This window comes from Scomber japonicus, chromosome 4, assembly GCF_027409825.1.
Source record: "Scomber japonicus isolate fScoJap1 chromosome 4, fScoJap1.pri, whole genome shotgun sequence".
Lineage (NCBI taxonomy): Eukaryota > Metazoa > Chordata > Actinopteri > Scombriformes > Scombridae > Scomber > Scomber japonicus.
In genome coordinates this window covers 18,818,777-18,841,560 of record NC_070581.1, presented here as the reverse complement: position 1 = coordinate 18,841,560, position 22,784 = coordinate 18,818,777, and the positions used below count along the sequence as shown (strand labels likewise).

The window sequence follows — 22,784 nt, the reverse complement described above, 5'->3', positions numbered from 1 at the left end:
CAACAGTCTTACAATTTTTGGTTCCAGGAGTGTTTCCTTATTTGAAGCTCGGAGCCTTCTACTGTTTTGACTGTCCTGTTTCATTTCACAGCGATGAAGTGCTTGAGAGCCAAGTCGGCTGTGACGTGTTGAACTCTGAACAAACTTCATCCGTTCCACCCTGGGGAGGTCAGGAGGAGAGAGTGAGATTCAGAGATAAATTTGCTGTCTGAGGAGGGCTAGCCTGGAGTAATTTCTCCCTTTCTTAAGCGGTACAGTTTTCTCTGTCTATCCATCTATCTCCACCTCCCCCACACTGAGAAAAAAAGAAAAAAATACTGACCAGGATTCCTGATGCCTTTTCAAAGCCTTCATTTTCCATCCGGAAAGGTCCAAGCATTTGCAGAATGTGTCCCCGTCCCTGCAAGGAAAACTTGGAAGAATGATGTACCTCAATATTCTCCCATACACGTGCAGTCACACACCTTATAGCCAGTATTATACAGCATGGATGACTTAATGTAAGCCTCAGCGGAGCAGTGACTAGTGCAAAGCTGCGGTTCACACCAGCTCCTAACATCACACACTTCTGACAGCTAATTCAGGCTTCACTCCAGGCTCCAGGGGACAATAGCACTTTAATGCATCAGTTGTGTATACAGTATATCTGTGCGTGTGTGCTTGTGTCCTAAACCCTCAGGCCATTGCTGTCAGGGTTATGCCTGTCAGAAGCACAACAGGGTTTCTCCTCTGTGATGGCCATTTAGGGATGTGACCTCCTGTTTCCCTCTAAGATCTCACACATACAGCACCTCTAGCCGAGGCCCCTAGCCTGCTCTGATCCTGGTGGCAGATGGAATTAGTAGTAATTACGAGCTCATTAACTTCAGCCTGTTCTGTAATCCTCTGTAATGCCCAAATACTGCTATGTGTGGTGCGTGCGTGTGCATGTGTGTGCACAAAAGGCTGTCCAATCAGCTATCACACATTGTTCCATCCCATATTATGGACACAGGACAGAGAGAAAATAATAAATAACACAGAAGAGGAAATTAATTTCACTGCTTAGTGTGCACCCAAAGGTAGGCTGCCTGCACAATCTAGTTTTAATTGAGTCTCATCAATGATTTACTGATTTAACAATACAACTCAGTGGAGGACCTGTATTGGGGTAGCTAATTAAAAGCAAGTTATGATGACAGATTTGTTGTTGATTTGTGCCCCAAGCAGCCATACAGTAACTTAGCATCATTAAAAAGTGCTAGAATCAGAAATGTATCAGTGAGATTAAACGTTAGCACAGTATGCATAGCAGTGTATCTTTGATAAAAACATGCAGTGTCTCTGGAGAGCAGCAGATGGCTGACTCCTCATGGATATAAGCAGCTGAAATGACGTTTGTAATCAATCTGCTCATGTCTTCAGTACAGATAAGTAACATATACCATGATCGCCATAGCTACGGTATGTTCAAGCTATGGTATGTCTATACTAGCCACATGTGTCTGGGTTTGAGGCTTTCAAGATGCAATATGGGCTTGGTTCTGCATAGCAAATATTTTCAAGGCCCTATATGGTGCTGTATTGATGGATAATCCTGTGCAGGAAAACCAAACATATCATAAAATAATCAATGTGACCTACCACACAGGATGTTTTATTCATCCAGCCAGGAACACTATTTTGATCACATTTCAATCTCTCCTATTTTTACTCTCTTTTAATTGCAAAATAATGATTCTGTCAGAACAATCTGCCAAGCGTGTAAGCAACCAAGGTGATTCACAGACCTGTGTGTTCGTTTCCTGGTGATAAGCTGCTGAAGTGGTCCAGGGACCCATATTGTTAGCCATCTGTGCACAGCAACCATATTCTCCCCCTCTTTCAGTTCTACCAGGTAAATGACCAGCTACACATATTTTATTTGAAATGCTCATAGATGGAATGATTTTTTAAATTGTAATATTTTTCTGGTACCAATTTACACTGCAGCAGTTTTTAAGACTCAGTTTCCCAAATGGTCAGTGCAGCCAAATATAGATGGGTCTGCCATGACTGTGTTGGAAAAGAAAACACTGTGGGTGTGGCTGGTCATGTTGCTCTCCATTGCAAATGAGTCTTATTTTCATTTTCTTTTTTTGTGAGAGTATGTCACTGTAAGACAGCAGTCATCCCTGTTGGGTTTGAATTCTGTGTGTCTAGACTTGAACCTGTAGAAAATGCTGAAGCAAGCGGTGTGTCATTTTGCTGCTGTTGAATTTCTCCTATTCTTTTTACAGTTAACCTCATAGCTCCTCTTATTTCCTGAGATTTTGCCTGTCCTACTTCCTGAAGATGAAAAATATGATATCTTGCATCCTTACACCTGATGTAAGGTGGGGTGTGGTATGTTGTTAGTAATATGGTTATTATCCATCTTAGCTGCATGGTTTCTTTCATATAGGCAGATGTGTCCTCTCACTGTCTCTCAGCCATGACCTACAGGCCAAATGTCCTTCTGGTTACTTCCTCTTCCAGCTGATCTGAAATGTATTTTCAAACACTGAAGTGTGCAGACAGGCATACAATCATAGACAAAAGCTCAACCTGCATCTCACCCAATTGTCCTCTCTTACTTCAGATATTTGGACCTTTGAGGATTTAATGACTTTTGCAGTCTTTTCATGCGTGACCCCTCCGGTTCCTGAGCCTACTGCCGAATGCCAGTCTGGCACTGCCCTACTTTCCATTTGCCTGAAAAGGCATCACTACAACCAAGAACCCATCTGATTTAGCCATTTTGGGTTCTGCCATGTGACACTGTGGATTTTAATAGGAATGGAAAGTTCCTGTCCACTGCAGGACTGCAGAAACACTTTCCATGCGTTTACACACGTGGGGAGAGACTGTGTCCAAATATCACACCGGGTAGGACGTGTTTAACCCCATGAAGGTACAGTGGTTGAACCAAGGACCCCTTTTCCTGTATCATTGTCTGCTTTCTAAAAAAAATCTACTAGCCAACACCATCCTGTCCTCTATATTATCTTCTCCAACATGGTTCAGCAGGTTTAATAGTAATTTCCTGCCGTATTCTGGTTGGCCAGATAGTGTTAGTGCTGTCCCTAGCTTAAAGTGACATTACTACACATTCATAAAAGTATCATCTTGCTGATCTGGTAGAATATTCAGTTTTTTCCCAAGTGATATACAATTAGATAACAAAATTGATTTAGTACAATGCCAATGTCGCTATTGATCTGTTGTTTGTAGCAGGCTTTGTATAATTGCACTAACATGCTCTGTAATGGGCATTGTTTATAGATCAGATAATTAGTTAATTGTTTTTTTGGCAGTCAGTCTAGTGTAGGGTTACATCACCACTAATCATCTTCTAACAATGCAGCAAAGTAAAACACACTTGATTTGCTCTAGAGGTGAAATTTTGCTTGACCTGACATTGGAGAGCATCAGTGTCACATTCCTCCAAATGAATTCCTCCTTGCAATTTTAACCAATGTTTGTTTAGATGGAACAGTTTATCACCAACACTTGATGCTTGTGCTCCAACTCCCAGCAAGCACAGTACCCACAAACCACACGCAAAGCTGCTTTGTTTCCGCTGAGTCTCTGGGTCTACTGTATTTCTCTCTCTGTCATTCTCCCATTCCTCAACCTCAGAGAGGTCAGTGAGTGAAGAGGAGAGAGCTCTTATCATAAGCAGCAAAAAACTACTATGCACACTGAGATCAGTGTAATTAGCTCCATAGTCTGAATAGTGAAGGAACACAGAGGCCTGTTAATAAAAGCAGACCATTTAGCTCAGCAGAAGCTATTCAACCATTCTCCTGATAGTTTGTGAGGCTCAGCCTTTGTGTGGGTGTGCCTGTCCTCTCAACAGACTATGAGGAACAAAGAAGTCATGTCTCTGTAAAAGAAGGATGTTGTTTATATTAACCCCATGACCTTTATCAGTCAGGGAAATGAACAAGAAATATTTAAACCATTTAAAAGATTACATTTTCACTGGACAGAGGATATATAGTTGAGTGCCTCATTGTGGCTTTTTTTAATTTTAATTTTTTTAACAGATGTGCAGTTATAATGTCATGAGTGAAAAGTAGGAAGCCACTTTTGTGCAGCTGGCTTAAGATAACAGAACAGAGAATGTGGCATATTCTCTGCTTTGTGAGAAGCTGCATTTTGCACATTGTGTGCAGAAACAGAAGGTGGAGGTGGTCAGGTGAAGGTGAGGGATGAGTTTAATCTAGTGCATCACAGCGTAATTGTCATTTATTGCAGTCAAAATTGAATGAACATTGATATTCATTTTGTTCATGGAATCACAGTCATGGGATACAATATTTCACTGTGCTCATCCTTCACCTCCAGTTGTGCCTTTCAGCTTAAGATCAGGTCTAGAGTTACAAAAGGCCAATGGAATTTAAGCTCCATTAACAGGATAGACATGGTTTATATCCATTGTTTATATTCTATTTTTTAATGACATCATACTTTCATGTAACTTTAATCCACAGTATCATTCATCACATGATGCATGTTTTTGGCAAGCGATTCAGATTTCCCAAGATGTGTTTAAGTGCTGTAGCTACTTGTTAGCTTACTTTTGAGAAGATGATGTACTCTAGGTTGGGCTAATTAAAATGAATAAAAGCGTAACAGGGGAGGTGGCTTGACTGAAACTGTACTCTCTGTGAGACAGAAGCTAATCTGAGACAGGGGTGATGTAGATGAATTGGGTGCTAATATTAAACCTCAGTCTCTGCAGCTGCTGGTGAAGAATGAAAAAGATGAGGCAGAGCGGGAGAGATTATAACGGGAGATTTGAGCAGCTGCTGTTAAAAGAAGGATGGGTGGAGCATATTGAGGAAGATGAGGCAAGTTGGTGCAAGTGTAAAGGACGAGAGGAGAGATGGTCCACTTCAGTGAGTGCATCATGTACCGAGAAGTTGAGGAGGTTCATCAAGAGCACTTCTCTTTCCACTTCTTTCTCTTTTTTCATGCTTATCTTTTAAATTGTTTCTTCTCTCCCCACACGCCTCTTCACTGTCTTTTTTTGAGTATCCTCTTTTCAAGCTCACTCTTCCTTTTATCTCACACAGTAGAGTTGATGAAAGACTATGAAAGGCAAAAAAGACCTGGGTGACAGTTGATGTGGTGTAGCTGCATATTGGCTGACACTGATTGAGGATATCAGCTTTTGGCTAGAAAATATGAAAATAATTTTTCAGCCAAAATCCTTCCTATAATGCTTTATGTTCCTCTTGGCACCCACATCATCTCAACTTTCATTTACTTTCTGAGTCTCTGAGGCATCTTTTGGTCTCATCTAGCAGCCTTTAACAGAACGTCTCTCCTTAGCCTGATACAGTTGTGATTTTTATTATAAAAAGCTCATTTCATTTTTCAGAGGAATCAAAACGCATAATATAGGTTTTTTTTATTGGTGATGGAAATACATGATTTTCTTTTTTCTATCCACTATCAAAGCAATCTCATTTATAAATCAGATAAAATTCTCTCTTTTTTTATATTTTATTCAATGTTTGACCCCTGACCCGGTCTCTTCTCATCTCTCGGCTGAGTGACACCAAACCCTGCAGAGACAGTGTTTGTTCTGTTTCTTGTGGCATTTGAATTATTCATCAGAGGGAGCATTATCATTCATAAAACACACACAGGTGGACACACAGATAGCTCTGACATTAATAACAAGAAATAAAGTTAAATGCATTTCTTCAGAGAGAGAAGGTTTATTGCCCAGAAATGTGTCTCTTCAATAAGGAATGAATGACACATGCACACATGTGGAGTATAAATGGATCCGCTCTCTATGAGTTCAAAGTTTATTACTACTTTTATGTTATTTTATGCTAAAGGATAAATAAGAATCTAGTATAAAACTAGAATCCAGGATCAGCTTTTATTGAAAAACTACATCCTTCTTAGAGTTAGTTGTTAAATCTCTAATTGAGTCATAAAACCACATATTTTGTTATAAAACAAACAGTGAAATCATCTGCCAGTTTGATAAGATAATCCCACAAACCATCCAAGTTTCATTGCAAATATTACGTTTATCCGATAAAACCATTTTATGAGCTCAAGGTGTATGAAAACCTTGTAAACATTCATGTAAAAAGAGACCATGTGAATCACATACATTTGGCTCACAAGAGATGTCCTTGACCTCTTTTTTGCATCTCACATTGAGAAAGTGTATGTGGGCTCTCTACAGTAGATGCATCTGGCCTTATCTTAAATGTGCACTTAATCATACTCTTGTCATATAGACAAGGCAACGTGACAGCCCCGTCAGACATAAAATCTCATCTGCTCTTTTTTTGTGTCTAAGATATCCACAGGCTAGACAGGGAGGGCTTTCCTGTCATCCCTCTCCCCCGGATCTCCGCCGTCAAGTCCCCCAGGGCACAATGTGACCCATACAGGCACCCAACCGGAAGGCCCACCCCGCTTTCTCTCCCTCCATCCTCCCCTGTATTACAGTATACATGACCTCATTAGGCAAACCCCACCCTCTTCACTTACTTTACAGTAGATATCAGTCTAATCTATTGACCCTAATAAGAACATATCCCCACCCCCTAACTTCTGAAACATGACCTACTAAATATAAACGAGCACAATTATACAGTTACCCACATATCCAAACACACGTCGCAGATGTGCCCTTCTTCTCTCTTGCTCTCCCCCTTCCTCATTCCTACAAGTCACTATGTTGAAGCAGATGACAGATTTGATTAATTTGTTTCTTGAGGTTTATATGACTTGATTGGCCACATTAAGGTAGGCATAGTGTTCCATATCTTTGAGGTTCTGACAGGACATGGTCAAATATCAGCCACAATTCATTTGTTAATGGAAAAATCCAATAAAAATGAAATATTAGAATAGAATAAACCGAATAAAACAATTTGGCAATGTATATAGAAGTAGCATTAAGATGCAAATAAAAAGGTAAAACTATATTATATATACAATGAACGTACAGTTGCATGTACACATACAAATAGTATATACTGTACCAGTCAAAAGTTTGTCAACAAATGTTTACAATATTTGCAACATAGATGTAATATGCAAGTTATAGTGCAAAATAACATAAAATAATAGAGAGAGTGCAGGAAGTGCAAATGTTGTGGTTTTTAGTGTGCATAACAATGAAAGGCCATTGTAGAAACTCTCCAAACCTGCTTATGTTAGACATGCTTTAGGATTTTCAGAACAAATGCTCTTTGATAGACAGGCAGACTTCATAGTCCTGGCACAGACTCCACTCCTGCATGTGGGCACATGCATCAGTGTGTATATTCTTCAGAGCTATTTTCATGTGTGTGGGCTGAGAAGATGTGGAGGTTGCTCCAAATTTCAGTTTGCTATGTGTTTGCAGTGCATGCAGTGTGACAGACAGGTATATGGAGCAGGCAGTGTTTTATAATGAAGTCCTATCAATATTTAATCAAAAGACAAACTGGAAGACAAGGAGTCAAGTGAGTCAGCTGCTGATGTAACTGAGCTTGTGGGGCTCATGCAGTGTATAAACTTGAGTAAATATCCATTTAACTGAGACAGATTGCTTTATTTTATCAGCTATTCTGGTGTATCAGGGCATGTTGGTGGTACAACACCCAATCGATCCCTGTGGGGAAACAGAATTAGCTATTGCATGTCCTTGGAGCAACAAGAGACTGGGAGTCTTGGCCAAGGACACTATTAGAAAGGTAGATGCTTGATTGCACTGGGGCTGTGATGACCCAAAATAGGAACATATCCATCTGGGTTTAACCTAATTGCTAGGACTGCAATGATTTGTTGATTAATTGATTAGATTAGTTGGTGATTAATTCATTGTTTTGAGTCATTTATTAAGAACAACTTTCCAAATGTTCTCCTCTAGCATCTCCAATGTGAATATTTTCTGTTTTCTTTAGACTTCTGTGGTAGTAAACTGAATGTCTTTGTCTTTGTTTCTTTTAGTTGGGATGAGAGCAGCTCCATCAGCAGTGGTCTGAGTGATGGCTCAGACAACCTGAGCTCTGAAGAGTTTAACACGAGCCCCACTCTCAACTCCCTTCCTACCACTCCCATTGGCTCCCGCAGAAACTCTGCCATAGTGGTAAGTATCATACATGTTAGGATTCACACAATATGATGTCTGACATAGATGGATTAGCTGTGTGTGTGTGCTGGTTACAGTAGTATTGATTAAGTTGTTAATTCAGAGAGGTATTGATGAGGTGCTGAATATTGTGTCATACACTCGGTCTGTGTACAGAGAGGACACACACACACACACACAACAGGCAGCAACACTGGCATCAGAGACAAAGCCTCATTAGGTATTCTATGCACAACCATAATATTTATCACATCTGCAGCGATCAATGTTCACCACAGCACACACACACTGCATGCAGGACAGCTGCATTATTCCACTAGGCTCCCATTTGTTTTTTATTGAGTTTTTTAAAGCTGTCTGAAGAGCTGAATTTTCACTTCTAAGAACTCTGAAAATGATCAACTAGTTTAACTGTAGACCTGGCATCTTTCATCTCTAAAATCTTGTAATTTGCTACACCATTGATGCTTTAGGGATCTGAGGCTTTTATTATTCCAGTTTAATCTGATTAAATAAATAGGTTTAGGCCCTGTTCTGTACTATAATTGGCCTGACTGACTGGACTGGACTGCCCTGAGTGATTGTCTTTGTCCTCACAATACATTGAAATGCATTGATTTATGTATGCTGTGGTGCTCAGAATCTCCTCTGGGGATGGGAGGATTTGGGACTCAGTGGTTCTAAAATCCTATCTGCAGCACTGCTTGAGTGTTGCTTTTTTTTTCTTTTTTATGATCCATCTGTAGCCGTACGGGTTCCAGACAGTGTGTTTATGTGTGTGTTTGTGTGTGTGTTGTGTGTGTGTCTGTGTTTTCCCAGAGTGTCTGATGTAGGTCACACCTCCACAATGTGGTTAATGTGACTGATGTAGCTGGATTTTACAGGGAGAGGGAGAGAGAGAGAGAGAGAGAGACAGACAGACAGACAGACAGACAGCGAGAGAAGAGTTAGAGAGAGAGAGGGTAATTCAGTGTAACCATAGCAACTAAAGAGCAGGGATGCTGAGATCGTGGGTCTTTGTCTTCTCCCCTACACTGAAGGACAGGTCTAGAACACAGCCATCTGCACACACACACATACACACACACACAGAGGGCCATCTGCAGACCTGCATCCGGGCCAGCGAGCCGGAAGAACCAGGGCACCTCCCTTCAACGCCTTGTTGCAGGACTCATAGCAACCAATACCCCCTATGGCATCATTACCATGGCAACCAATCATCACATCATCATGCACCCCACATTGCCTCATACACATGGCTCCCTGTTCCCTTGCCATTCTCAGCTGATGCTTTTCTTTATCAGTTTCTCTTTGTGTCCCAAAGCCATTTCTCCGTTTATGTTGTCTCTCATGTATCAGGTTTTCCCCTTTTCCCTTTTCACTCCTGTTGATTTTAATTTCCTTAAAAGCAAATCTGACTTAACATCTATCCCTCATCCCTCCCACATATTGTATAATATACACAACACAGATAGGGGGTGGGGGAGAGGAGGAAAGTGGAAGAAAGGGGCACATAAAAAAGAGAATAAAAGTCAGAGAGAAGTTAGAAGTGCATGTTGCTGGATGTGTTACAAAAACATGTATTTTCTCATTTCCACATGGAGATGGAAGTATTTGAGACAATACATCTTGTTTTCTCAATACCTTTGCCTGTGTGTGAGTGTGCCTATGTGCCTTACTGTCTGGTTCATCTGTTTGTGTTATCCATGTTTAGTCATGGCCATCTGACCAGACGTGTATGTCATCCCTCTCTTTTTCAATCATCAGAGAATGTGTCTGAGGAAATGACAATTTTTTTATCAACATGGTCTGGTCTGATGGGACATTCTCACACACATATACACACACACACACACACACACACACACACACACTCCGCATACCTCCTCCTCATGTGATGTGAACCTGCCCATGGGGTCTATTGGTTTTAATAAAAAAGGAATTCAGTATATGAGTCCTCATGGGAACTGCTGGGTGCAATGGCTTGAACTGGCACACACACATACACATGCACGCACACCTCCTGATGTATTGTGTAACTCTCTGTCCGCTATGGGGGGCAGAGTAATCTGCCTCTGTGAAAACCAGTCATATCTATCCTCATGTAGACTCCCATAAACATGCACACACTTCACACACACATTGCTTATATTCACTACATACAAACACAGAAGACCACGACTGAATAATGAGCTGCTTTTTTTCACATTTCCTTTAGTTTAACATTCTTCCTGATTTAATTACTAGGCTGCGTTGTCTATTTTCTCTGTGTCGGTCAAGTGTATGTGAGCCTGCTTTGTGTGTACATGCATATGTACACTATGTATGTGTGTATGTGTTGAGCAGTTTCCCCCCTTGCTGGCTCAGTATTTTTTTGAAGTGTTCAAACAGAGCGTACAACAGGATTTAGACTGACGAGGTGAGACATCAGTAAGTGTGTTTAGGGGATTGACTGTGTCAGAAGAGTCTGAGGTTCTGTCTGAGTCCTCACAGCTCATCAAATGCCTTTTTAGACATGCTAGTGGTGTGGTTTTAGGGATAGCAGTGTTTTTCTGTTGTTTGATGCACCACTTTAGCTCAGACTGAAATATCTCATCAACTATGAGATGCAGTACCATGAAACATTGTACTGACATTCATGTTCCCCAGAGGATAAATCCTACTGGCTTTGGTGACTCCCTGACTTTTCCTCTAGCTAGTTGACCTAGCAAATTGTCTCAACAACTATTGGAATGAATTGTAATGACTTTGGTGGTCCCTTAACTGTTCTACTAGTGCCATCATTAGGTCTAAAGTTTAATATATACATTATTCTGATATATGAACAAATACGGACATGTGTTTGTTAACCTAATAGCTCAAAGCACTGCTGTGCCTGAGTACAACCCCACACAGGAGCTGGCTGTGGTTTTTCAAACAGTGACCAACACTAAGTACTCAATTTAAGAGCTACACAACCCAAGTTGAATGTGAGTGCAAGTAGTGCCTGCAGCTTTTCATCTAACCACCTGATCTACATCTATAAAAGTGCTTCAAATTTCCAAAATGTAGATTTAAACAATCTTGTGATATTGATCAAAGTCTTTGTATTGCTACTTATCTATAAAATGTCTAAGGTAAATGTTTACACTTCCACCAAAACCTTGGGGGAAAGGTGGGGGATACAAACATAAATGTAGCCTCAGGACTTCCTCAGGTTTGGTCAAAATGGCACCAATCAAATCAAACTTATATGGGAGCTATTTTCCATTTTACTAGATAATTGTTTGCAGGATTAAGAGGGTGTGTTTTCTTTCTGGCTCCATTAAAGCTTGAAGAAATCTGGATGATTATAGTGTTTATATTATTATTTATTTGACTTCTTAATACTATTGTTTTTTTCTTCGTAGTGTATTTCCTTGATGCAATGTGTAAGCATGTTTCTATCATCTCTCTAGATGCGCACAGATGCAGAGAAAAGATCTCTGGTGGAAAGCGGTCTGTCCTGGGACACTGATGATACTAAACCCAGCCGCAAGAGCCAGGGCAGCAGCGTTTATGATACAGGAAGCCTCAAGTCAGAATCAGCCAATAAATGGAAAAAAACACGTCCACATGGGGAGGGGCTGGAAGGAGGGAAAGGCGAGCTGAAGAAACCTCAGACCCTGGGCCATGGAAATATGTTGAAAAAAGGAAGAAACCCACCTGTGGGAGTCACATCACCAATCACACACACCTCTCAGAGTGGGCTGAAAGTAGCAGGTGAGTTCAGAAGCACACATACACACAATGATGTGCATAATATATACATATATATATAGAGTTACACTTAAAATAGTTGCATAGCCTAAACAGACTGACACTTTTCTTTGACTGTCTTTTGATGTTCTTTTCTTTCTGGCAGTGTCTCACACCCAAAGAGTCACAGACACACTCTCTGTCTTTGTCCCACACATTCATCCACAGCTGCAGCCCACCCTCCTGGCCTTTAGAGAGTGGTGCCATGTATCAAACACCCATCACCACCCACTCCCTTCCTGCCAGCCAGCCACACGCACACACACACACACACACACACACACACACACACACACACACATATACACACACTGACCAACAGTGGGTTTTTTTCTTCCCATTGGGCCAGCCTTTCCTATCCAATCTTTATTTTTGTGTCAGACAAAGAGAATTTATGGCACTAAAATAAAGGCCTTGTACCCAAAACAACTGGACCAGAGACCAGTGTGTGTTTGTGTTTGTAATAGTGTGTGTGAATGCAGACACGTCTGAGATTGTGCCGGCCTTAAAGAGTGTCACCCATCACACTTAATACACACACACTCACTGACACACAAATAGCACAATAGTAGGGATTGTGCAGCTGCCTTTTAAGCACACCATCTGTGTGCCGTTTACGTAAGCACACACACACACACACACATACGATATAGACTAGCATAACAACAGGATATTAGTTGTGGTGTTGTGTGCCAGTCGAGATAGACAGTGTCTGTGTAAACAGTCCTCTTTCTGTGGGACTGTCCTGTGTTTGCATTGCCAGCTGTTGAAATGACAGATATGCCAAACAAGTGTGTTGAACCAGCCTGTGATCCGTGCGCCAGGCTGTCATTGTTTTTAATGTGAACAGTATGAATCTGTTATCAGGGCTAATCAATCTGCCATCGAGTCTGAGATTCTAATTAAGCAGTCAATTAAATTGAGTGAAAGCACACCAGACAAGTTTCTTGTAGCTCATCATTGTGGACTAGTGCATAAAGAGGGCCAGACATTCTTTAAAGTTAGAGAGGTCTTTATTGCTCATGCTTGGGATCAGTTCATTGCTGAGGTTTGGCAGGATTGTGTGTATGTTTGTGTGTCTGCATGTTGGTAGCTTGGTACCAGTATCAGTGCGAGAAGGAGCAGAATTTCTTTGGATAGACAGGCATTATTTCATTATTCCATACTATACATTTTACTTATTTTCTATATTATACCAATGCAGTATGTACTATATTAACTTATTAATATATGAATGATATACATTTATAAATTCTATTGTTTGGTACTTAAAGGAATAGTAGAATACAAATCCTACAGTCTTTATTCGAAGTGCTTTTAAACTTTGTCTGAAACTCACATTTATTGTTAGAATATTATACTACACGGTATGCTAGCTCTTAAATAAATATACTTATATTACCTTGACATAATTTGTCATATACTTAATTTACTCAGTATCCTGATGTTGTTTCTCCTTATTGTGAATGGACTGCTGTAACTTGTCTTTATTATGCAGCACTTGTTGCATGTCAGTCTGTCCTGGAAGAGAAAACCCTCCTCTTGAGGTTTTCTTTGATTTGTGGCATTTTTTTCCTTATCCAAATGGAGGATAGAGGGTGTTATATATTGTTCACACTATAAATCCCTCTGAGACATTTGTGATTTGTGGCTATAAAAATAAAACTGACCCAACTACTGCTTATTAAATTTAACAAGGGGAAATTATAATGTTTTTCCAAAGAATTAAAACTTTATTTTCTGTTTTTAAAGGTATTGGTGAAGCCTTTGAACAATAGTTCAAAGCTGTAAGTAGTGCCTACAAATTTGTGCATATTGCAAACCAATTTAGTATATTGAAATGAGTAAACTTAATTTTGTCAGAGTGTACCAGTCAGAGTTATTGTTCAGTTTGGAAGTGGGACACAGTGCAGGTGTTCATCATTGTGTGAGCTTTGAGTGACTGTCAAGCGGTCATTTCTCTCTTTCTCTCTTCACACAGGCACACTCATACAGATACATTTAGCCACTTTTCTGCACCAAATATTTACAATTCCCTTAGGTACATACAAATAAACACTAGTACTGTATCTTACAACTGCACATATGAGCACACATGTGTTTCTGGTGTGATGGTAGACGGTAAACGTCAGCAGAATTGTGGAGTCTAGGCGTGCGATGGGTTGTCTCCCTGGGAAACCACCAGGAATGATAGACAGGAACATGAGGCTGCATGGAGGAATGGGGATCAGCCCTGTCTTTGTGTGTGTTTCTGCATGTATGTGTATTATAAATACATCTTCATTCCATACTCTCCATTTTCCGCTGTTCTCCCCTTTACCATAGTGGCGTGAAATAGAGAAGGACTTAGAAAAGACATGTAAATGCGCAATTTTTCTTCATAATCCAGAGATCAGTGATAGAAATTTTATCCAGAAGATTTCTCTGTCTGCCACTCTGTCTGAATCTCACCAATGTGTTCAGATCTCCATCTCCTCAGACATGCACGCCTCTTGTGCCGAGACATGAAGTGATTCATGCTCTCTTCTACACACATCATAATATCAAGATGTGAGCTCCACTGTCTCCACAGCCGGAGTCATAAAATCAGGCTTCATATATGTCAAAATTATTATGTACGCCTGGATTCTGTCAGTATGTGTGCGTGTTTGCTTCTTACCGCCAACAGTGTCTATTTCTGCAGCATAATGTTTTTGGAACGTGCAACATTGCGGTTATACAATGGATTGAGTTTATGACTTGACATGTAAACCCAATTTTCACATTTAGAAAAGAACTCCAAGCGTAATGTGTTGTCAGTGTCCCGTTCCTATAAGATCCAATCCCTGAGAAGTGCAAGTGTGTGTTTGGTATATATGTCTGCCCCTATGTGTCTTTTGCGGGTTTATAAATACCCTTAAGTGACTCCAGATGTCCCAAGGCTGCACGCCGGTGGGTCTCATTCAACAGCCGTTCTTTGACTGTGTTAATGCTTTGTATATAAACCTCCCATAACAACTCCCATTAGATACAAATTGAGAGCGTGGGTAGTGTGGGCTTGTGCTTGTGTGGCCAATGCTTACAAGTGCACATGTGTCTAATCGACTCTTAAAGATATTTTTTTCTCATAATAATTTCCAAACGAGTCCAATTAATTTGCCAACTGGGAAATGTACAGCTGAATTTTACTTTAACCTCTATTACACCACATTGTCACTCACTCCGCCCTCTTTCCCCAGAGAGTCATCAAAGAGTGGAGAAATTCGGGTGTTTCATGCAGTTTTGTGTCCGCAGACAGTTTTCCACAGCCACGATGCATATGTTAATCTCAGCACTCTGCAGCTGTGACACACAGACATACACTTACTGGAAAGCCAGAGAAAACTATTTTAGTTCATCAGGATGGAAAAGAGGAGTAACTGCATGATAACAGTGTGTGTGAGGTTGAAGCTGGCTGTGAGTCTACTCACTGTCTGTTTTTCTCAGACAGGGTTTGTTTTCATCAGCAGACAGTCAGACCTCGTAGGTGTTCAGATAAGATAACACAACCTAATATGGTGTGCTTAGTCTCACTCACCACGAGAGACTGTTCAGGCATTAATCTGTTCAAGCTACTCATTACTGATTCTTTTTCTGTCTTTTTCCTATCTAGGTACAGTAAAGTCAGATGGGAAGCCCATGGATAAGTCTCGGTTAGCTGTGAAAAATTCAGGTCTTCAGCGCTCCTCCTCTGATGCCGGTAAAGACCACCGGAATGGCACTGGTGCTAGTGAGCAACGTAAACCTCCGTCCGGCCTGGTCAGGCCCTCAGCTGGTGGAAACTTTGGCTTCAAGAAGCCCCCCACAGCTACCAGTAATGGCACAAACAGTACAGGCGGCAGTGCCATACCCATCGGTTCTGCAACTGTGGGAAAGATTCCCAAAACGTCTGGCATTCCTGTTAAACCAGGTGCTGCTGGTGGTGGTGGTGGTGGTGGAGGACGTAAGACAAGTCTAGATGTGTCAAGCAGCGACCAGAGTGGTTTTCTGTCTCCAAATGCCAGGACGTCTCTCCAGTATCGCTCGCTGCCTCGCCCGGCCAAAACAAGCACCTTGACTCTAACCCGGCCGAGTTCGGCTCGTCCAGTGAGCACCACCATGGACACAGGCTCTGGGTTGATCAAACCCTCCAGCACAGCTTCCCAGGGCTCGAAGCTCAAAGAGCACACCTCAGGGCTCGGTTCTGGACCAGGGTTGAGTAAGGCAGGGGGTCGTGGGATCCCAAGTCCCAGTCCTGTCAATCAAACAGACAGAGAGAAGGAGAAAGAGAGAGCCAAAGCCAAAGCTGTTGTGTCTGACTCTGAGTGTGGAGGAGGGTCTCTGAAGGGCACTCCTGCTCAGACCCCCTCAGAGAACGGAGGAAAGCTGCAGGGTCTGAGACCTCCCAGCAGTTGCAAGGGTACAGACTTACCCTCACCCAACAGTCACAGGTACCGAGGCTCATATACTACAACAAAATATTCATGCTGTAATTTCCCAGTAATGTTTCACCACATTCACTCTTTCACATAAAAAAGTATGAATATAAATGTCATGGCTTCAACTGTGTCTTTTATTGCCTGTAGATCTGGTGTGCGCAGCCTGACAAAGCCTCCATCTATTGCCCACCTGGACAAACTGAACTCCAACAGCTTGGATGTTGGGGTTCAGGACTCCATGCCTCCTAAGATTCCTCCTTACTCAAAGCTCCAAGACCTAGCCAGCTCAGCAGTCAACTCCACTGGCCACTGCCTGACCCCGAGTCCTGCCCCCTTGCTTAATGTCAACTCCTCATCCTGCTTCTCAGGCTCTGTGATTGGGTTGGGGCCTAGGCAGGTGTCTTCCCTAGGGGTTGAAGTAAGCGATGGGAGTATCACTCCTCTACACTATCCTCGACTGTCTGGGCTGCATCGCAGTATGGAGTCTCTGCCACTCCAGATGAGCCTGGCACCAGAACCACAACAGAGGGAGGGGAGGGAGACTTTGGTGAGAGGCTACACCACTTTAGAGTCCAGAGACAAAGATAGACAGGAAGACAGAGGTGGTCCTGCCAGCTGGAGCTCTGGAAGTAGAATCTCCATGACTATAACAGACAGGTGAGATTGTGTTCCACTGATACACACAAAGATTTTAAACTCAATCATATCACGTAGGTATACAAGCACAACAGATGTTTTGTCATCCACGTTTCATTTATACTGCCATGTAGCTCCACCTACTGGTCACATGAGGAACTGTATGAAGTGTATTGTTTCATAGGAGGCAGAAGTGGACAGGGAGAGGCTTTGATATCATATTCACTTTGTTCTACACTAAAATCACACATTTCCCTTGCTTGCTTGAGCGGGCAGGTGGAAAGGTGACTCAGCATTTATGAAGTGCTAGTGACAACACCTATTCACATTTATGAACAAGAGATAATTAGCATCCACAAAAATGAAAACAACTCATAAATTAGCATATATCAAGGAATATTATCTTATTTAAATAAACAACTTGTTTGAATACGACTAATAGCCGTAACTGTGATTGAACATTTGACAACCATATTTGAAAACAGTTATCCTTAAAAAATAACATAAGAATATCTCAACATGATCATCCAATGACTTTTACACTATTACAATTGAAATATTTAGTTTATTAAGTGTTTTGCACTGTAAATGCTGTTGTGATGTGATGCCAAATATTATAAAATATATGTATTGCAGTATAGTATTGCATTACTTGTACATTAATTGTACAAAGAGAAAGCTAAAAATCCTATTTACATTATGAATTTAAATACCAAGTAAAGGCAACCACGCATGCACACAGACTGGAGGGTTGCTAAGCTGTTATTACTAGAGGCCTATTATCAGTGTTGCACCGTTCCCACTGGCTGAAATCATAATTACTGGTTGACACCAGCTGTCTGCCAGTCTTACTGTGCTTCTTTGTGCTGGCTGGCTGTTCTTGAGAGTTTAATAACCAGTGGTGAAATAATGACATTGTTTAATCTCCACAGTTCTCAGAGAGACAGAAACACACTACCAAAGAAAGGTTTAAGGTAAGTGGATACATAAATTCTGCACAGTTACACACATACTGTACATGCACACCCTCATACACCCGGCTGTCAGGCACTGACAGTGTGATGCAATTTAGGCTTGGCCATTTAATTACATACATGGAGAGATCCCATTGATAAGATCCTGTGTGAAAGACAGATTGTGTTAATCCTGCCCACAGGGCTGTAAAACATCTTTCCTGTCACTTGTATTATAAAATCCTGCGTTAATACTCTCAAAATTATATCTCATTGTGTCCTATCGGTACAGGCAACACTCTGTCTTTCTACTCATTAAAAGATTTGCAGCACAAAATATCACAAGATAAATGGTCTGAGGTGGGCCCTGCAATACTTTTATGTTATCTGCTTTGCATATATTTGTATTGTAGCAAAATGTCAAGATGCCATTGTTCAGTCATGGTTCTAAATGTATAATGAATTTTTAATTTAATTTAATTTTTTAACAAAATTCACAAACCTCTTGTGCTCTACTTGTGCTTTACTGCACAACTGAAACATTTTTTTCTGACTTTTGTACAACACTGTATACGAAAGCTAGTGTAAAACAATACCCCCACAATGACTGACAGTTTCTTTATTTACACTGACATTTATCAGTGACTGCACTGACCTTGTCTTCTGTCTTTGTAGTTTCAGCGGTGCTACCCAGGTTGAGGAGGAAGGGAAGGAGAAAGGAGAAAGGCGACACTCTCATACTATTCTCAGTATAACCGACTCGCTCACTCTCCCACTGCTGTCCTCACCCACCTCCCTGCCCCGCACCTCTAAGACCAGTATGGGTGTGTACACACTCATGCGCACACACTTTGAAGAATACTTGTTTAATGCATGTTGTATAATGTTTTGACCCCTCTGCTCTCTCATTAGTACCCAGCCCTGTTGGTGGACCTCCAAGAATGACTCGATCAAACAGCATCCCTACGCATGATGCTTCTCTGGAGTTGTATGGAGCGTCTCCGCTGGGCAGCACGCTGTCACTGGCTGAACGTCCCCGGAGCATGGGAATGGTTCGGTCTGGATCCTTTAGGGACAAGGAGACTAATGATGAAGGTGAAAACACGTTATTATTTTGACACCTCTTATATACTGTTCTGTGTTCCTAGTTCTTGTTCTTATTGCTTTATTTGTTGTTTCAAATGATAATTTTCCTCTCCTCAGTTCATGGGTCTGTAATCTCTTTGGCATCCAATGCCTCATCAACCTACTCCTCGGTGAGTGTGGGCGGCATGCAAGCACAGGTAGCTACAGTTCAGTATGTGGTGTGTGTTTATGTGTTGTGTATGTGGATGTTTTGGCGTACAGTGATGCTTTCCTCTCGTCTCACTCTTTCAATAGTACACACTAGAAACAAATCTCCTCTCCTCTCCTCTCCTCTCCTCTCCTCTCCTCTCCTCTCCTCTCCTCTCCTCTCCTCTCCTCTCTTCTTGTCTTTCTCATCTCTCTCTAATGTCTTGACTTTTCTCCCCCCTGCTTCCAAAGGCTGAGGAAAGGATTCAGGGAGAGGTAAGTGTTTCCCACTCTTTCTTCTCCTCAGTCTCATTTCTCTCCTTTCATCCGTCACTTTCATCCCTTTTGTCTGTGGAAGAACAAGTCTGCCATTCATTTCATGAACGCCACCCACTCTAGTCTTGTGTGTAATGTCAGTCATTGTCAATTTTAGTAACCTTGGTTATTTTATAATAAAACATACTTGTTCTTCCTCGCAGCAAATCCGCAAGCTGAGGAGGGAGCTGGAATCATCCCAGGAGAAAGTGTCTAACCTGACCACGCAGTTGTCAGCAAATGTATGTATTGTTTATCTGCTAACTTACTTATCATTAATCAGTCAGTACATGCTTTCTAATCTGATAATAAATAAGGAGAACAACTTTACTCTTCGCAACCAGACACATGTCTGTTTTTTTTAAAAATATCTCGAGGCGCTTGAAGCGTTATTAGTGGCCCCCTTTTTTACACCCCAATAGTTGTCAATCAAATTGATGAACTGCCCACATCAAACTGACATCTACCCTGAGGCGTAGGTAACTGATACTCATAGAGACAGTATACGCTGAACAAGAGAGCAACGTTAGGGTGCCTTTAGCTTTGTTATTCTTTAGTTTCTCACTGCTTTCCTCATTTGTTTAGAGGTGAATAAATATTACATTAGTTAATGCATGAGTTATCAAAAGGAGTTCAGTACACGTGTGTGATTTGGTTAAAGAGATATGCAGAGATACAGTAGATTTCGGGAATAGTCTGAAACGCCTTAGGATAGACCTTTTATGTATTTGGTGTCATCTGAAGTTATGTCAAACAACAATGTTAGGCTATCTTGGCTCAATTGTTGAGTGTCTATGGGATGAAATAACATAATCATGATCCCATAGACATCCAGGAATTAAGCGAAACTAAATAAACTATGATGGGGGTGGGGGCACCTTTTTTTAAGCTGTGTCTGAGGGGTCCCACAGCCTTAGATTTTGAAAAGATGTAAGAAAATAGTAAGACACAGTTTCCTAAAGCCAAAGGTGTCATCTTAGAATTCCTGATTGAACCTCATTGGGGTTGGGGATTGTTGCCACAGACATGGCAGCAAAGCCTGAAAGTATTGCATTATGGACAAACACATTTCTGGTTTTGGTCTTTTCATTTGATTTGTTGACAAGCCAGCCTCATTCACAATATTTTATCCTTCCATCCCTCACATACTCTCGCAAAGACTTGATGCAAAATAAGAGACACACAGAGAGAGATTTACAATCTAAGCTGTGGTATGTCAGTGATATATCAACTCCATGCAGTCTCAGCAAATTTCTTATCCATGCGGGGGCTGAATAATGCTAACCTCTTCCTGAACCTCTCCCCAAGCCACTTAACTTCAGTACACCGCGCACACACACACACACACACACACACACACGCAGGTGCCTTGCCCTTTCTCTCTACTCTACAAGGTTGTTTTTGTATGACCACCCTGTCAGCATTTCCATTGGTCGAAGTGCAGGAATACAGAGCAGGCATTATGCATGGATTCGTACAGTACATATCAATCAAGTGTGTGTGTGCGTGTGTCCCCTGAGATTTATTTCATACTGTTAGACCTTATTATGGTGAGGGCAGTGAATAGGCAAAACAGATGCATGCATCACAGCATGATTATATTTTGGATTAATGACTGGAAAGGAGAATGGAAAGTAATTTTTCTTTCCTGCTCTGGGCTAAAGAAGAATTTCCATAAGAGATATCCTGTTCAGCCATTTTCTGTTGTTCAGCTTTTCAACACCTTTTATTCAAGGGAGAAAGGGTCCAAGAAAATCTATTTAATCTGTTCTGTACAGGTGTCAGTTTCTAGTGACTCTCCCTGTACTTCATCTACCCCTACATATGATGCTTAGTCAATGATAGATAATAAAAGTGTTATCTTTGGTAATGATTTGGAGATGGATGTATAATTATTGCTTGCTTTTATTCTTTCCAAAACAGGCAAATCTTGTGGCCGCCTTTGAGCAAAGTTTGGCACTGATGACAACTCGGCTGCAGAGTCTGTCAATAAGCCATGAACAGAAGGTACCCAGCAGCGCCCGTCACATCCACACTTTCAAACACAAACGCACACAAATGCACACAAACCTGAATTCCAGACGCATTCCATCATTGTGCCCATCTGCTGAGTGGTCGGCTAAGAGCAGGCAGCATGTGTGCTAACATGGAGTGAAGTGACTTTGATCACAGCCTGTGGTGACGACTTGAATGTAGGTTAGAGGCCCAAGCTGCAGTCACACTGGTTGACTTAGTGTGAGAAGAGAAAAAAAAGCCTTCACTTAAGGCTGAATGATGAACCTGAATCAGAGATCACATTCCTGCATTCTTCTGCCTTTGTATCTGTTTTGGTGTGAATGAACTGATCAGAGCCTGAGGCGGTGTTCAGTGTGTGTTTATGTATAAATGTGGGGAGTCTCTCTTAGTTCTTCATGCCTTGCTGCTCCCACTGAAAGCACCCGTCTAGACCGCTGCAGAAAAATCCTTTGTTGTTTGTGCCAGCGCACTGACCTGTGCAGCTCAGCCAGGAGCACATTCTCTTTAACCTTGAGATGGTCCGGACGGCTCCATTTATAGCAGAGTGGGATCGAATTTAGCACACAATAAGGAGCACAGAGAGGCCCTGTTTTTCCAGAGTCTTTATATTTTTGAACTTATCACATGTGAGGGTGGTCAAGCCCAACAGGTGTATGAGCTCATACTGTAGATTTGAGAAGTGGTGTAAAACATCAAACAATTCTACTCCTGACAAAAATATGGAAATATATCAGTTTATTTAAAATATATTCATTACTGAGGAAAAATCAGTTGGGCATTTGCATTTTCTACCCATTTTTCTATTATTAGACACATTTTCTGTGCTGTCCTAGTTGCAAGAGGAACTCAATCACTGTATTATTCAGCGAATAGAAAACATGACAGTTTTTGGTTGTGTATGGGCATAAAATGATAAAAGAAGCATAAAAGCTGTCACTCAGCTCTGAGTACTGCAGATACAAATTGATCCCAATGTAACTCTCTGTCATTAATTCAATGTTTGAGCAGGACACAGAGCTGTCAGAGCTGCGGGAGACCATCGAAGTTCTGAAAGTCAAGAATGAAGAAGCCCAGGCAGACATACAAGGAGCCTTAGACAACCCAGACATGAAAGGTGTGTCAAGTTGATTTTATTTATACTTTCATTGTGATGGAAGTTATCTTAGGGCACTTCTCACATAGAGCAGGTCTAGGCCACGCTTAACCAGCTGGTCATTCCGTCTTTTTCTGTCTCTCTGCACATGTGCCTGTGTTTTAATC

General features: G+C 41.4%; 1 protein-coding gene across 1 annotated transcript in view; it reads left to right on the top strand.

The window, feature by feature from the left end:
- The window catches only part of LOC128357860 (neuron navigator 1-like), an 80,333-nt gene that overhangs the window by 49,693 nt on the left and 7,856 nt on the right, over nt 1-22,784 (top strand). The window contains exons 6-17 of the mRNA XM_053318255.1: nt 7,978-8,116; nt 11,557-11,860; nt 15,528-16,344; nt 16,480-16,989; nt 17,901-17,942; nt 18,597-18,745; nt 18,834-19,016; nt 19,125-19,177; nt 19,446-19,469; nt 19,673-19,750; nt 21,432-21,515; nt 22,533-22,638. Coding sequence (XP_053174230.1) covers nt 7,978-8,116; nt 11,557-11,860; nt 15,528-16,344; nt 16,480-16,989; nt 17,901-17,942; nt 18,597-18,745; nt 18,834-19,016; nt 19,125-19,177; nt 19,446-19,469; nt 19,673-19,750; nt 21,432-21,515; nt 22,533-22,638 — 2,489 coding nt within the window. The remainder of the gene's footprint in view (nt 1-7,977; nt 8,117-11,556; nt 11,861-15,527; nt 16,345-16,479; nt 16,990-17,900; nt 17,943-18,596; nt 18,746-18,833; nt 19,017-19,124; nt 19,178-19,445; nt 19,470-19,672; nt 19,751-21,431; nt 21,516-22,532; nt 22,639-22,784) is intronic.